Below are 17,083 nucleotides of genomic sequence, written 5' to 3'. Positions count from 1 at the left end.
TTTTAGTGCTGAAAGCAATCAACTATTCAATAGCGAAAGAAATCCAAGAATGGAAACTTAGTTTGCATGTCAATGAAATAATATTTGCTTGTACTGTGTATGTTTTATTGCCCCCATCTGGTCATCTTCATGAGAACATGAGCAGAATGACATAAGCTAATTCATAATAATTTTTAACAAGCCTGAAAAAAAATAATGAATTAAAGAATGCCAGTAAAATTCACCTCTTGTGTTCTCTCAAGAGCCATCTTATGGGTGAAGCTGGAATTACTCCTGTTTGTGGGAAATGTAAAAGGGGCAGCAATGATATCTTAGTTACTTAATGGTCCAGCATTCAGGGTGGCACTTGGGCTTTTTTTTTTTCCTACCAAATTCCAATTCTGTGAGTAATTCTTTGTTTTCTTTATTTCCAGGCAGTAATTGTTTATGAATGTTTGTCAGAATGGGGTCAGATACTGTGTGCCATTTGTCCCAGCCCCAAACTAGTTATCACTGGGGGAACAAGCACAGCTGTGTGCGTGTGGGAAATGGGCATCTCCAAAGAAAAAGCTAAAGCCCTCACACTAAAACAGGTAAAGTACAATGAAGATGCCTATTAGGCAAACTATGTTCCAAGATCCAAGGAAGTATGAAAGGAGTATTGCTTGCTCAGTAAGCTTTGGAACAGTGAATCAAGTAGACCTTTGGAAATCTAAGTAGTCAAGATACTGATCTGCATTGAAAATTGGCAAACTGGGTCTTCAGAATTGCATTAGTTTGAGGATAGTTGACCACTATGAGCTTTTTGGAGAAGCAGGGAATTGGGTAGCAATGTTAACAACAGTATAAAGATGTATTTTGTGTGAAATAATCTGTGTTATTGTAGTGCTGCTCCCATCTGAAAACTGTCAGGGATGGCAGTGAAGGAGACTCTCAACTGTTCATTTTCCTTTTTCTAAGTACTTCTGTCTTTTCTTTTGGAGTTATGTTTAAATTATATTTTTGGTCAAAACTTTGCGCTTTCTGACAGTAATATGGTGTTTGTGGAGCATAGTATACTTGTTCAGGATAGCCTCATATTGTTGTTTCTTTGTTAATTCAAGACATCATCTTTTTATACAACAAACAAGCACACCACCACCAAAAAAAAAAATCTCAAAGTATTCTAGAAGCTGCGTGTCGTTGTTCTAGGTAGTCAGATTATAAGTGCTATTGTTCCTGGTAGCATCTTAATAATAGGATTTTTTTTCCTAGTGGAAAGCTTCAGCTCAAACTAATCAGAAGAAATTTAGAGAATTTTTAACTAACTTCCCAACAGTGGTCTCCAACAATGACTGTTCAAAGCTGTGTTTCCAAAGCTGTTTGCTTATGAGTGCTGCAAGATAAAACACCATAACCTGAGTTTCAGGGTAGTGTAATCAAGTTGCTTTGCTTTCATCTTCTTGCAGCAGTGGGGTCAGAGTAAATGCAAGACCAGTCGCTGCAGCTTATCTGATGACTTGTAACTCGATAAATGCGAAAAATCCAACTGTATTCCAGACTCCTGTTTCAATGGTTAGTTGAGGCCTAAAATCTAAAAGATGGGTCTTCTCAAAGCAGCTGCTTGTAACTTCCCCTCCTTGCAATTAACCTTGACTTTTTGATTGTAATTTTTCTCTTCTCTTCTCTTCCTTCATCTTCTCTCAAACATCAACAGATGTTTAAATAGGAGCCGTTTGATATTTACAATGAATTCCTGTTTTCAGAAAATGACTCCTATTCATTTCAATTATGGAAGTAGTCGCATCCAAATACTTCCAGTCTCAGTCCAGCTGGATCTTCTGATAGGTTATTGATGTTTACTTTACCTGAATCTCTTCAGGTTTAATGTAGTCATTCTTGTGCTCTCTCCTGATTGCACTATGTTCCTCCTGGTTTTTGTTTTGCAGGCATTACTGGGTCATACTGACACTGTCACATGCTTAACAGCATCACTAGCTTATCACATAATTGTGAGTGGATCACGGGATCGCACCTGCATCATTTGGGATTTGAATAAACTCTCATTTCTAACGCAGCTTCGAGGTCACAGGGCTCCAGTTTCAGCACTCTGTATAAATGAATTAACGGTAAGAAACAAGCACCATTCACCCAAGTGTGGTGGGAGCAATAGGCAAGAGTCAGAAATTATTAAACTGAAGAAAAGCAGACTAGGCTCTTCTGTTAATGTGGGGAAACTTGATAACTCACATTAAAACGAATGACCTGGTTTAGGGAATAATCTTCATTGTTTGTCCAGAGGAGCACACGGTTTTGTTCCATGCAGAGCGACTTGAGCTCGGCAGAGCTTATTAACAGTGCTGGCAGCAGCGTAACCAATGCAGTGTTCAGAGTGGTTTGTCAAACCTGCCACGGGAGCTAGGAGAGCACTATATGTGACCTTGGTTGATTTCTGCTCTCTTAGGCTTAATTTAAAGGAAGCAGAAGGTGCATTAGATGAAGCTGTGGTGACAATTATAGCGGAAACAGACGTATCCTAAGAGCTCCTCTCCCTGAAACTCCTATAAGTTACATCTTGCCATTTATCCAGTGCCCATGAGCATCAAAACATTTGCCTGAGATGAAACCTTTCTTAGTTGGTCCATCTGGTCTGGATGGACCATGTTTCCTCTGGAGCAATCCAGTGGCTGAAATCTAGATAAAATGGTGCTGAAATGCCAAGAGGGGGGTAGCAAGAGGTACAGTTTATTAGCTGCTCGTTGTTGCTGTAGTGTTGCCAGTGTGGTAAACCACAGCTACCATTTCCCTTTTGCACTAGTTGAAGTTGGGCCTTCTTTTGCTCTTTTTCCAATAGAGAAACAAATTAAATTAAAGGCAGTGTGCATCAGTGAAAAAGAGTGAGGGCACCGTGAGCTGGGTCATTTAATTGGGAATGGCAGGTACTTAAAATATACTGTTGGCTGCTTCTGCTGTGAAAAGTGGAGGAATTGGTCTACTCATTATATGCTGTAAATACAATGGACTGGTTGTAACTGTATGAACAGTTTTTAAAAATGCATATCATTCTCAAGGTTTTTTTAAGTGGTCAAACTCAGGAACTACTGAAAAGTTCCTGGTGAGATGCTTAAATAAATTTGGCTTATGTTTTTGCTCAATTAAAACCCAAGACTTGTATTGAAATATGAAGGTGTTACTTGTCTTTTTAGGGGGATATCGTATCATGTGCTGGCACTTACATCCATGTATGGAGTATTAATGGCAGCCCTACCGCAAGCGTGAACACTTTCACTGGTCGAAGCCAGCAAATCATGTGTTGCTTTGTGTCAGAGATGAATGAGTGGGATACCCAGAATGTCATAGTGACAGGACATTCAGATGGAGTTGTCAGGGTAGGTACCAGGAATCACTGTTTGGAAAAATAAATTTATGCCTTTGTAATAGTTAAGTCATGTCTATCCAAGACAGTGTCTTGGCTAGTATCAAAAGCAGTCCTCCTATACTGGTGTGCTCCACCTGTACAGTTCATGCACATGCGTAGATGTCTTCCTACACCCCCTTGAAAACAGGACTTAAAAGGGAGATGTGACCTGCCTGTCGTGCTAGCAGTGTTTGGTTCCCATAATCCCTCTTAACTCTAGAAGTAGCTGGGAAGAACTCTTAAGAGTTCGGTATGTGTCAGTTGCCTTATCCCATGTCCCTCCAGTTCTGGCGGATGGAGTTTTTGCAAGTACCAGAAACACCAGCTCCAGAGCCTGCAGAGGTGCTGGAAATGCAAGAGGATTGTCAGGAAGCACAAATAGGTACGTCTCCTACCCACAGTTCGGTATTTGCTTCTTAACTGATCTCTTCTATGTATAGGTAAAATTCTGTGCAGTGCAGAACAGATGATAGATGTTCTTCTCTCAGTGGAGAATACATGTCCTTTGGGCATAACAGAGCATCTGAGTTTTCATTCACCACCTTTGTTATGGTAGTTTCGTATTGTAATGAGTAACGGAAATCATGGCCATCACGCCCTTTATTTTTTTTGGGTGGGGGAGTAAGGTCCTTTCTCGGGTTATTTCTCTGTCAGCGAACCCAGTGGATGTATGTTGCCATTGTCTCAAAGCTATATATTTCTTTATCCTGAAATAAAATGATAGCACAACAGCAGAGTTAAGATCTACTGATAGAACATTGTGTTGTTTAGACAAGCAATGCCTACCATAACATGTTCTATAGGCTTAAGAACTTGATCTCTGCTTTAAGGGCGTTGGTTTAATTCATCTTTCTCTTTTCCTCTTCATGTTGAACATATGATCTGGATGTGGATTCTATGATACTCATCAGTAATTGTTATATAAATACAGCTCAGATTTTCAGTGTTGCTGGGAATATCAGCATCTGGGGCAGTTGCGTTTTTACAAGCAAAGCTTGTTGTTAACGTGTCTGCATGATGGTTTTCGGTCAACCCGAGTCTCTATTGATGTTTACGTGTGTAAAGTTTCCTTAGTAGCAGGAGGACTTTTTTTTCCTAACTTAAGTAGTTTTAAAAGTTTTGCTCATTGTTTCTTTCATAGTGTACCTCAGAAGAACTATTGTAGGAACTACCTACAGCTAAGGAATGCTGTTTCCTGACAGACCGGTGCAAAAAAATGATGAGCAGCATAGTGATTCCTGCTGGTATTTACAATGGTGGGAGACTGATGTCTTGCAAAGGCTATGAGATTTCAGCATGTGGTTTCCCTCTAGTCATGCTGTGGTGGCACCTGTTGGGTTGTCTGTAGTGGAGCAGCAGAAAAGGATAAAAGCTCACTTTATAAGCTAACAACATCCTCTCTCCTGTTGCATGAATCCAGGGCAGGAAGCCCACGAAGAGGACAGCAGCGACTCCGACGCAGATGATCCGTGCATCGACCAGGACGTGAAAGCGCAGGAGAGCCAGAGTCAACCAGGCAGCACCAGCCACAGACCTAGGTCATCATCAAACAGAGTGGCAGCAGCATGGTCAGCAGACAGCGGCTCTGATGACTCCAGGCGTTGGTCAGACCAGCTCAGCTTGGATGAGAAAGATGGCTTTATCTTTGTGAATTATTCTGAGGGACAAGGAAAAGTGCATCCCCATGCTCAGGTTAACCACCCGCACCCCAGCTATGCTGAAGCACGGCACTATAGCAAGCTTAAACCAGGTAAAACAAATTGGGCATGCTTCCTTGGTCAGAAAAACATACTGTCAGCATTGACCTAAAAGGCAGTGTGTCTGCAGCTTTGAGCAGTGTTGGCTGATAAATTACAAAAGGATCAATGAAGAGAAAAGTTTGTTTACTGAGGTTGCATTTTGTTTGATTTCTTTTTTCCCCTGCGAAACTCTGGTGGATTTGCCCTGGCTGGCAGCTAAGCTGCTCACTCACCATCCTTGCAGCAGGATTGGGGGAGAGAATAGTAAGAGCAAAAGCAAAGAAATTCATGGGTCAAGCTATGGATAGTCTAAAAGGTAAAGTAAAGAGGAAGAAAAAACAGAACAAGTGGTGCAAAGGCACTCGCCACCTCCCACAAGAAGACTGATGCCTGACCAGTCCCAGAGCAAATGGCTGCTTTACTAAAAAACGCCCTCCCCTCAGTTCTGTTGCTGAGCATGATGTTATCTGACATGCAGTATCCTTTTGGTCCATTGGGGTCAGCTGCTGAGTGTTTGTTCCCTCCCAGCTTCTTGCATACCCCTAAACTATTTGCTGGTGTGAGGAGGAAGAATGGGGAAAAAAGAGACAACGTTGTCACTGTGCAAATACTGCTCAGCAGTAGCCAAAACACTGGTGTGTCTTCAGTGCTATTTTAGTCACATAACCGAAGCACAGCGCGATATGGGCTGCTATGAAAAAAGATGAACCACAGTCAGAAATCTTAATTTTGGCTATTGCAGGGAAAACACTCTCAGTCCTGTCAGGCTTTGTTGCTGGGTTTCACTGTATATGTCACCGTTCTCTGCAACTACCAGCTGGACATGGGGAAATGCGAGGCTGTTGGGTTTGTATTGTGTTCTCTCCTTTTGTGCATGCACCAAGGAGCAGCTGTTTTCCATGAGTGAAACCTGAGTCTCAGAGTTGTCAGTCTCTGGAGAGAGAAAGATTTTTCCTTTCTACAATGTCATGTGTCTGGTTATGTTGGGGAGGTAGGAGGTAACAAAAATGAGAATAAGCAAATTTGCTTTTTCACCTTCTACTTCCTGCTCACTTCTAGGATACAGATGGGAGCGTCAGCTAGTGTTTAGGAGCAAACTAACTATGCACACAGCATTTGATCGCAAAGACAATGCACATCCAGCGGAAATCACCGCACTCGGCATCTCTAAGTGAGTATCTCACAAAAGATTACCTGGCGCATTTTTTTGGCATTGTCGGGAGATGTAGTATGAAGCAGACAGCATTCTTGGCATAATGCTGTTCTACGGCTCTTTAGGTTAGAGCAGTAGATGATATCTTGGTCGTAAAATGTCATTTAATATTCAGACATCTAAAATCAGCCATTGATGTCTGTGTATTACTGAACCCTGGTTGTCAAGGGAATGCTTTTCTTTTTTCTTGCAGGGATCACAGCAGAATTCTTATTGGTGATGGTCGCGGCAGAGTATTCAGCTGGTCTGTGAGCGATCAGCCAGGCCGATCTGCAGCTGATCACTGGGTGAAGGACGAGGGGGGAGACAGCTGTTCTGGCTGCGCTGTCCGGTTTTCACTCACTGAGAGGCGTCACCACTGCAGGAACTGTGGACAGCTCTTCTGCCAAAAGTAAGCCAGCCACAAGTCTCTTGTAGACTCTTTCTCATATAGAATTTTAGACTGGTTGAAGTTATTGCATACCGCCAAACTCTGCTAACAGACTGACATTTTCCACTCCCTTACGAAAACAGAACTGATGAATAAAAACCATCAGTGCTGTGAAATTTCCAGGGAGGAGATAGTAAAGGCAGATAACTGTTTTTTATAAAGGGGCTTAAGATTTCAGAGCTGACAACAGGTGTCATCTGAGAATGAAATCTGGTGCCAGTTTTGAAAGTTCCCTGTCGCCCATCTGGGAAAACAAAGTCTTGAACTCTAGGCATAATATCTTAGCAAAGGAAAAAAAAAAAAAAAAGCTTCTTTTTCAGCAAATAGCTCATCTTGTCAGTCTACAAGCAACACAGTCAAAATGCAAACAGTGCACAGGACTGTAAGGATGCTGATTTCAGTAGCATGCAGCCTCAGACAGCAAAGCATATGACACAGGATGTACGTGAGCTCCCCCTAGCCAGGAGCAGAGGTGGGAGTCTCTTTTCTGGTCCAGGGGGTTGGAGACAGTACTTAAGGTTTCATCTATGTAGCCGTACTTAGAGTCTGAACTAGTAAGGATGATTGTTTTGAAGCTACCTCACGTGCAGAGTCATATAATTGATGCTGTGGTGACCGTACAAGTTAAATCCTGCTTCTGCCAGGCTGCGTTATATTTCTCTGTCAGAATTTGTTTGGATGGTGTTCTGGTATTTGAAGTCACGATGATAATTTTTTTTTCAACCGGGAAAAAAACGGTCTGGCTGGGAGAGGACCGGAGCTCATAGCAATGTTTTTCTCTACAGGTGCAGTCGGTTTCAGTCCGAAATCAAGCGTCTGAAGATTTCATCACCAGTCAGAGTCTGCCAGAACTGTTTCTACAACTTGCAGCACGAGCGGGGTGTGGAGGAGGGGCCCAGGAATTGATAGGGCATTGGCAAACGGAGAGCCTGTCCAGCCCCACAGTCACTCCAAGAACTCGTGAGAGTACTGTGCTGTGATCAGAAGGGATTAGAATATTGTCTGTTTACACTTAAGGTTATACTGCTTTTTAAGCACTGAAAGTATAAGGGATCACTGAATTGATTTGTGTTGATGGAAGGTATATGATGAGGTTAACGGCATATTTAAGTGAGAGCAAGGCCCAGTAAGACATAGTTGATAACTTCAAATACAATAGAATTGTCAACCTCTAACTCTCTGTTGACATGGTATAAAGGAAATCCTCACTTATCCTAAACACCAGTTCTTGTCTTGTTTTTTTAGAGCTAGTCATCTTTACCGGGGGGAGGGGGGAGGGGAAGGCTTTTTAGAAGATAGTTGTAAATCTGCCTTCTTCGCAAGCAACTGTGTATATTGTAAATAGATATAATGGCCTTTTTATCTAAATATGAACTTAACTGCCTGTTACACGGGACTTCAGATTAACCACTATACTTTGTGTGGCATCTTTATCTCATCTATCAACTTAAATATGAATGTTTAAATAACAAAAAACAGAAAACTCAAAGGCATTATGTGTATTTCGGTTAAAAATCCAGTCCGTGCACGTTTGTTCTTTCCGTTGCCCACGATATCTTTATTTTTAAAAAAAGGCTATTCATGCGATTACATAGATTTTTTCAAAAGAAAAAAAATTTTGAAAATAGTACTTGGAATATTTTATTCTAGCTGTAAGATAACCAGGAACTAAAATTGTGCACTTCGGTTGCATTTTATACCAAACTGTTTACCACCTCAGTGTTGTTCATATTTAACAAGGCCTCTTTTATACATATGTCAGAGCTGAAGTTTTGTTAATGACTTAATGTTCATTAGCAGCTGATTCATGCAGTGCAAGAACCAGCTTTTACCTTATTTAAATGAATAGCAATTGGCTTGCATACAGGTACAGAATTAATTTCTTGTGCATAGAATTTAACCTCTTGTCCCGTAGCTTATTTGCAAAAAAATGTTTGGAACAACATAGTTGTTGCTCTGAAACGGGTTAGCGCTGGTCCTGTCAGAAATGCTTCTCAGAGTTATCTTCACGTGTCAGCAAATGGCATGAACTTGAGGACAGCGGTAGATTTCCATTACCATTTTTTAAGTTCTAATATGAATTGAATTGCAGGTTTTGTTTGTTTGTTTGTTTGTTTTTTACTACTCCATCACTTGTTTTGCACTACATGTGGGATGAAGTAGAGACACGGACATCCACTGAGATTGGAACACATGCATCAGATAGGCCCATGGACTACTCTCCAAAGGAGGTCTTGACAGTGGGTTTTGTTTTTTGTTTTGTTTCTTTAATGTATGTGTATGTATTTTGTAAATGAGTGACAAACTGATACAGATCTAGATACATTGGCAGTGGGTTCTTCTAAATAACAGTAAGGATATGACCCAAGCCAACAGAAGACAGGTGGCCCCTCAATGTCATTGAGTGTCTTTGCTCCAGATGGTGAGATTGTCCTGCACTGGAGTGAATTGGGTGGACTCTGGTCCCTGGACTGCAGGTGGTTAGTTAATGCCGTTGTTGGAATTGCAGCATGGAAAATATGGGATCCTCTGTGATAGCACGAGCAACTTCTAGAGGGCTGCCAATGCCAAGGGGGCACACCTGTCTTCTCTTGACTGGGGCTTCTAGGGGGGAATAATTTGTTAATCCTGACCACTTACTCTTTAACCTGGTATCACATGTTTATGCACTGAAGGTTAAATATGTATTTTGATACAAGTTTGTTTATTATATATGTGCTGGTCTGTAAAATGAGATAAATTACTGTTTTGGTGTGTATACTAGGTCCCCAAATGAACAGAAAGACTACTCAGCAGTGTGCAAGGGCTCTAGAGTAAACACAGGTTTGATTAAATGAGCTGATTTATGAGCTTCCTTTTGGATCCGGACTGTGATGATGATGAAGTAGCTACGTTGCATGGCTCCCTTGGCAGATTTATTGTTAAAACCGGAGGGGGGGAAGTCCTCAAATGTGCGTGGAGTGTTTGAATGTCTGTATCCAGATGTTCTCTCTAACGTTGCCTTGACCCTTCCCAAAACGATGCAAAACCAGCATAGTTCAGAAGATAGGCTGGTGGCCTACACTTTCTCTGTTGGAAAAGGCTATTTTAACAACCACTAAATGCCTTTGAGTACTCAGAGATTCCCTCTCCTTGCCTCCAGTTTTCAAATCAAAACCAAATTTAAGGAAGAATTCATTTCCACAGACTGGAGCTTTTACAGCCACATTATTAAACCCTAATAAAAGCAGGACTACTGTGACAGTAACTCTGATATACTCTAAACATGGAAAGAAAAATCTGACAGATAGTATTAGTGCAGGCTCGTGAAGATCGTGGGCCGGGGTGGCGACGTGGTTGATGGTGTTCGACCACGTAGGCACGTTGTACGGGTATTGGTCTGGGTGTTTTACGTTTGTCAGCATGCTAAAATCAAGGTTGTTATGCCTTGCAAAGTCTGGAACATAAGAGTTTAGTCCAAATTTGCGTTTTGCAAACTGATAACCACAGTCTTCTGACTTAATTCTTTGGTTGAGCTGTTCCAAATACACGTTCTCACAAGTAAGAGGTGTGGAAGGGAAAAAAAACACCTGCTGGTATTCCCTCTGGCAACTGGTGCTGTGGGCAACCGCTTTGTTCACTTGGGAGTGGTTTTTCTTTTCAAGGTTCTAATGCAAATACTTGCTTTGTTTTCCATGTAAAAATTCGTTGCGCAAAAATATACTCATGTATACTAACATCAGTAGACTGTAATCTCTGCAAGTACCTCACACGTCTTCTCCTGCCTTGTTCTTTGTAGGATATTTACTCATGTACTCTTAACATTCATATGTAGTGTGCAACTGTAATGTCACGCTTATGAGAGGGGTTGGCTGCCTCCAGCCCACAGTCATCAATTCAATAGCAAAACACTTTAGATAAGTTATTTTGCACTTTCTTATGTATAAAATTGGTAGATACTTATATTTGCTTTGTATCATTTAAAGACTTCTTTTGTTTCAGTAAATGAACTGTGTATAAAATATTTATGCAGTTAAAACTGTTTTTAGAAAGCATTTTTAATTTCAGCAAGTTTGGTTACTTGTTGCATGACTATTAACAGAGCTGACTTTTTGTGTCAGTGCAATGTATATTTTTTTTGTCCTGTTATTAACTTGTAAGCCCTAGTTAAATGACCATTTATTTGTACAGCATCAGGAGTAAATTGAAGATAACTGGCTAAGACTGGAGTGTGGAATTTTGTACTATATTGTAGAATCCAATATCTGTTTTTTGGTGGTTACGTAAAAGGCCTGACGATTTACTATCTAGTGTGCAATCTGTGATATCTGAATGTTCATTGTATATTTGTCTCCAATGCAAAAAGGTAGAGTAACACAATTACAATACATGATTAAATACAATAGTTCAGGTACTTAAGTATTTTTTTCATTTCAAATAAATACCTGCTATTTACCACCAAAAAGCTGTTTTGCATTTGTTGGAAAGAAGCAACATTTGCAGCTGAATAAACATTTTTAAATTGGGAGCGGTAATTGATGAGTACCGTGTTTCTTTATCCTCTGAAAGAGTAAATTGCTACCATTTGATACAGTTTTGTTTTCTGAACACTGGTACATTCATCCGCAATGATGCAGTGTTGAAATTGTGAATCTCTGTATAATTGGTTTTGGTTTACGAGTGTCATTGTAGTTTGTGAAGCCAGCAGAATTTGACAGTGTTTAGAAGAATAGACAGTACTGATAAAGAGAAGGCAGACAGTAAAGAATGATTAAAGTCGAGCTCCATGATGACATGGCAAGAGGAGGAAGTATTAAAAACTTAAATCCCCACGGAGAGGACAACTGCTGAAGCAGAACTTGACCTTATCTGTTGAGATACAGATTAAGATCCCCAAATGTATGTTTACTAATTCTTCAACGCATTTTTATACTATTTTCTGACTTGGTAATGTGAAAGAAGGTGGGTTTTCACTGTGGTAGTTACTTACATAGCAATGCTGGCTGCTAACATTTCTTCTCTAATTAAAAACCAGGCTTTGATGCAGTTGGACCTACCGCGTTCCTTGGGTGATTAACACTAGAACTCACGCTGCATTCTTGGTATTTATCAGTAAGTGCATTATTTGGCTGTAAAAGTCATTTCTACTGATGCTTTTAACTGTCTGTGGTTACTGCATTAAATGCGAATTGATTTCATGAAGGCTCGGTGGAGTGTGGGGGGGGAGTGTTTAGAGTGTATTTGTGTGCTCTTGGGTACTGGTTCTTCTGGGGTCGCTGCCCTCTCTGTGGAGGGTGAGATGCCCTCCTACCCTGAGTTCCAGGGTGGTCTGCGTGGCAGAACCTCTCACTGTACGATATTTAAACCTTTCTTTCTCACTGGCAAAAATGAGCTCTCTTCACAGATCGGTGCCACATTAAGTTAGCAAACCTGTGCTTAATTTCATTTTGACTGATGCAAAGAACTTGCAGTTAGTTGCACAAATAATTTTTAGAGCTTTTCTTCTGTCTTTCAGACATACGTTCCCACCAACTCAATCTTTATAGCTAGTCTCTCATGGGTTCTTTTGGGGATAGTCTCTGTTTTGTTGCTGTTGGAGTTGAATTCTTTTGAAAGCTTTTACTGATGGCTGTGTGATTACCTGGTTGATCAACCCTGTTGATAAGGTGAGGCTTTGAGTGCTGAAAGTCTTTGTTGAACCTGGCTGGCTGAGTGTCTCTGCCTGCTTCTCTCAGTAGTGCAGTGGAGTAAATGGTGGTAGGAGTGAGAGGTAACACTGGAGCACAGCCACACAGCTGTCTAACTTGTAGTCTTCTCTGTGTGAATACTGCTATTTGAACTGGCTACAGAATCTGATGTCAAAGTAAATTAAAAATAAGAAGAAAGGCTTGAGAAAGGTTCAGTGCATTATAATAGATAGTTTTTACATGTTCCCTTTTTAGCTGTGGGAAAGAAGTGTTGTGTGAAATCTGTTGTAAACTTTTTTTTGACCTTAAACTGAAACTGATAAGATGCACCGGACTGAAAAGTTAGTGAAGAAATCAAGCTCCTCTAATCAAAATTCAGTAGCTACTTCTGCAGTTTCTTGCCTAAAAAAGGGTCCTCGTAACTGTAACTTCAGTGGTAGGGCTGAGCAACAAGTAAGGATAAATGAAGGTGGGCTAACACCTGCTTTGGAAGGTCCTTATTAGTGCAAGGAAATGCAGCAGGCCTTCCTCTGTGACTGGGGGGATTAGCATTCCCTTGCACTTGCCTGCAGTCAACTGGAAGGGGTTAGTCTGAGTCGCGCCCATTCAATTAATAACTTAATTTTTATTTCCCTTGGCACTTCAGCTCATTGTTGTGGACAGGCTGCTAGTGTATACTGAACAGCCAGCTGGTAGGGGACTGAACCAAGCGGTGTCCTTCCAGTGGGATACAGATTTGCATTACTGCTGGGATCAAGGCATGGTGAGTTGCGGTCCTGCTGATGCTGGGCAGCCCATAAAATCCTCATGAGGACGATCACTAGTCTGATCATCCATCAGCAGGTGCCTTTAAGGCTGCTTGTGTAGGACATAAACCCAAAGGGAGTTCAAGTGCAGTCCCTTGGTCTTCCTAGAAGTTGTGTCAAGCCAGAAAGTGGAGTTTGGCTGTTTATTTACAGAGAACATTTTGTCTTTCACAGAACTTACAGAAAATACACATTTCTTTATTATGCGCTTGTGGTGTCTTTTTTTTCTTTTTCCTTTTTAGCCAGAAAAGGACAGAGGCAATGCGGGTGGTCACTTGTGTTTGCTGGGGAGTGCACTGTGCATTATTTCTGGAGGGTTAGGGTCCCAGCCCTCTCTTTGCCTGTGCTGGGTGGCCTCAGAGGGCATGTGGTTCGGGCAAGGGCAGCTCTGCTCACACGCACCCACAGACCTCGGGGAGACCTCACCACGGGGCTTACCACGCTCCCTAGCTTCTGGTGGGGGCCTCCAGTGGCTTTCATGGAAAGCAAGCATGTAGCTATGTGTAACAGGCTTTTATTTTTCTTTTTTCAAGAAAGAAAACAGTGAAAAACGTTTTTCAAAGGGAATTGAGGTTTGCAATGGACAACATCCACTGTCCTAATAGTTGAAAACTTTGCATTTATCTGGTAAACTGTCAAGGTCCTGTTGAGGCATAGTCTGAAGAGAGGGAAAGGATGTGCAGGTTGCATTTAAGTTCTTCCCTCTCTCAGCTTGGGCAGTGATGCTGCTCCCCCTCCTGCTGAAGGGTCCCTTTTCTCCGTTTTCAGGTCAGCCTCCCGCTGCCAAGGCTGCGCTATCTCCTGTCCCTGGTGGTCCCAGGCTGTGTGTAACGCCACCAAAGGTGGAGTGGGAAAGCAGGGCTTTGAACTACTGGGCTCCTGTTGCATGAAGCTCACGGGAAGTTTGGTCTGTAAATGCTGTGGGCTTTGAATGTATTGTTTTTTTTCTCCTAACTGCAGTGAAATTAATTTCAGGTTGCTCTGGTCAGCTTACAGTAAAGAGCAGAGAAAGGTCTGCAAGCGGTGAAAGCAAATTGAGTTTGAGCATGGGCCAGAACACTGGCCATGTAGCTGTTAGTTCAGCCAGCTTTCTGTCTTCCAGGGCCACCTGGTCCTGTCAAAAAACAGCTGTAGTCATGTGTTGGTGACCAGGGAGAGGAAATGAAGGATGCTGATGTTGACTGCTACTGTGCATGGGGAAGGGTTTGACAAAGCCAACCCCAGTCTGGTTTCAAAGCGAGTGGGAATCATAGAATATCCCAAGTTGGAAGGGACCCATAAGGATCATCGAGTCCAACTCCTGGCTCCGCACAGGTCTACCCAAAATTTTAGACCATGTGACTCAGTGCACAGTCCAAACACTTCTTAAATTCAGACAGGCTTGGTGCAGTGACTACTTCCCTGGGGAGCCTGTTCCAGTGTGCAACCACCCTCTCTGTGAAGAACCTCTTCCTATGTCTTCCTCTTCCTATGCCTAGCCTAAACCTCCCCTGCCTCAGCTTGATACCATTTCCGCGGGTCCTGTCACTGGTGATTAAGGAGAACAGATCGGCGCCTGCCCCTCCACTCCCCCTCGTGAGGAAGCTGTAGAAGGGAAGGTTTCCTGTCTTTACCCCACCAGAGCACACTGGCCCGTGGTGTGAGCTCCTCACTCATACCCAGAAGGGAGCCTCTTTAAAGGCCATCTGCTGCCAGGCCTTCACACTGAAGCTTTTTAATAACATCTGGATGAGCTGCTGCCTTGCATATTCCATGAACTGGAGATTCAGGTAGGTTTTACTTGATGAAGAACACAAGCTCAAAGGCTTGTGCAGTCTCTTTCTCTTTGTCTGATACGGTTTAAGTGACCTGTATTTTTGATTTTACGTGTAATGTCCAAGGAGATTGTGGTCTTGCATCTTCCTTAACTGGAACTGGCTTACATTTCTAAGCAACACAAGCCTATGTTTTAGCTGGTAGCTAATACTGTGGGGTTTTTGTTTGCTTCCTTTTTCAAATAAGCAGAGGTAAGGTCAGAATTGTGGAATAATTAGGAGCAGGAATAGGGTGCAAGTTTTGTGGCAGAAATGTTCTTGTTAGAAATTTGCATTGGTGCTAAATGGCAAAGAGCTATTTCATACATTCACAGCTAATTAGTAGGGTGTATGTGTTTAAAAAGAAACAAGAACAAACTAACATTAGGAGCCTCTCTGGCTATCCAGAGAGTCTATTTTACATTTTTTTTGCAAATTTTTAAAATTTTATTTTATTTTTAAAATTTTTGCAAAATCTCATCCCTTTAAGTTTCTTAAAATAGTCCCCTTGGAAGTCATGTTGGTTTCTTAAGTTGCTTTTTGCATTAGAAATGCTGTTACTAATGTTGATCACACTGCAAGAACAGTCTGAGAAGTCCAAAGGTAAAGAGGAAGCTACTGGATAAGCTGAAGGTGCTCTGGCACCTGCAACCATACACCTCAAAGCTTTAGTCTGGGATTCAGCAACGCAAGTTCACGATGGTATGGAGGAGATGGCTTAAGTTGGATTTTTCATTGTGTCAGGCAGGTTTCAGTATAACCACATACCACTCTTAGGATGCAGAAAGAAATGGATGCTACTCTTTTCAGAAAATTTTGTGTTATTAATTTTTGCCCTTACAGCTAGAGTAGTATTAAAAATGATTGTGACTGTATGATGTGGAGAGGTGACAAGTAGCTGTTTTGGCAAGAGGGGTACTGTCTGGGTGAGGAGGATAGCTGCTGGGACAGGAATAGACATGGTAAGTTGTCTTGGAGTCCAGTGATTCTCTTAGAGCCTCATCTTTCATTCCTCGGGGGGGGGGAAGCACCAAGACCTATTTTGCTTAAATCAGTTCTCTTCTGGGATGCAAAGGCAGAAGGGTGGAAGGAGCCTTATCCATCCAAGCAGCACGTCCATGTGGGGAGCAGTGATGTGGTTCTTGCTGTGTTTGGGAGCTTGAGGGGTACTGGGGGTGGGGGTGGGGGGCGGGCTTAGGGAGACTGGCTTGTGGCATGGGTCAAGCAGACCTGTAAGGCAACATCCTGTGTGGCACAGGGGGCAGGCAGCTCTGGGGCTGTGCTGTACAAAAGCCCTGCTAAGGATGCAATAGGAAAGCCACAGCCTTCTGTGCACTCTCCATTGTAAACCCGGGTCCGTGAGAATAGTGTCTTGCAAGATTCAGGGCAGCTCAAATGCTGGTGTTGGAGCTATAAAATCTTCAACAGGCATCCGGCAGGCCAGCGTCCAGTTCTCCAGCACAAGGTCACAGTTGGTGAGAGACATGATAGCTCGCTGCAATCATGCCTGCCTTGAGCTCCATTGCAGCTCTGCGGGGCAGAGGGACCTCCCAGGGGCAGGGATTCAGTTCAGGGGAGAGCTGCAGGGTGGTTAAAGTGCTGCACAACAGGTGACACGTCCTCTGGGGGAGCGTAGGTTACAAAGGCAAATATTGATGTATGTCTGTGCTTGCACACAGAGCAAGGCTCTTGCCCAACAGCAGTGAGGAAACCCATGTGTCATCAGCCGCGACCCCCTGTGCAGGTGGGCTGTGGGGGGTACGCTGATGCAGGCTGCCCTCTGCTCCTGTGAAAAGCTTCCAGCCCTTCCCAGTGGCCCAGCTTCTCTGAGTGCTCCATGCCAGAGCAAGCACTGCTTTTTGCTCTCCCACTACTATCTTGGTGAGGTTGGGCAGGGAACTGCTGTGGTGCTGCTGGGACACAGCCACCTCCCTCCTCTCCAGATGGCGTAAATTAACCAGCAGGTCACAGGGACGCTCATTATGGGACAAATGCTCTGATTAGACTAACCCGGCAGCCATTTCCCAACTACTTCAAAAGGGCAGGCATGAGGAAAGCGC

The 17,083-nt window shown here is 42.6% G+C and overlaps 1 protein-coding gene across 18 annotated transcripts in view; it reads left to right on the top strand.

The window, feature by feature from the left end:
- WDFY3 (WD repeat and FYVE domain containing 3) overlaps nt 1-11,272 on the top strand; it is a 187,925-nt gene extending 176,653 nt beyond the window's left edge. For all 18 annotated transcript variants that reach the window (XM_080589096.1, XM_080589094.1, XM_080589095.1 and 15 more), the window contains 8 exons: nt 414-572; nt 1,908-2,087; nt 3,165-3,347; nt 3,662-3,758; nt 4,797-5,126; nt 6,175-6,286; nt 6,522-6,719; nt 7,544-11,272. In XM_080589096.1, the coding sequence (XP_080445222.1) occupies nt 414-572; nt 1,908-2,087; nt 3,165-3,347; nt 3,662-3,758; nt 4,797-5,126; nt 6,175-6,286; nt 6,522-6,719; nt 7,544-7,664 (1,380 nt within the window). In that variant the 3' untranslated portion in view covers nt 7,665-11,272. The remainder of the gene's footprint in view (nt 1-413; nt 573-1,907; nt 2,088-3,164; nt 3,348-3,661; nt 3,759-4,796; nt 5,127-6,174; nt 6,287-6,521; nt 6,720-7,543) is intronic.
- The last annotated feature ends 5,811 nt before the right edge of the window (nt 11,273-17,083 follow it).

This window comes from Anser brachyrhynchus (assembly GCF_964034855.1).
Source record: "Anser brachyrhynchus genome assembly, chromosome: 4".
In the NCBI taxonomy this organism is placed as follows: Eukaryota; Metazoa; Chordata; class Aves; order Anseriformes; family Anatidae; genus Anser; species Anser brachyrhynchus.
Note: the sequence above shows the minus strand (reverse complement) of the source record. Positions and strands in the feature narration are given on the sequence as shown.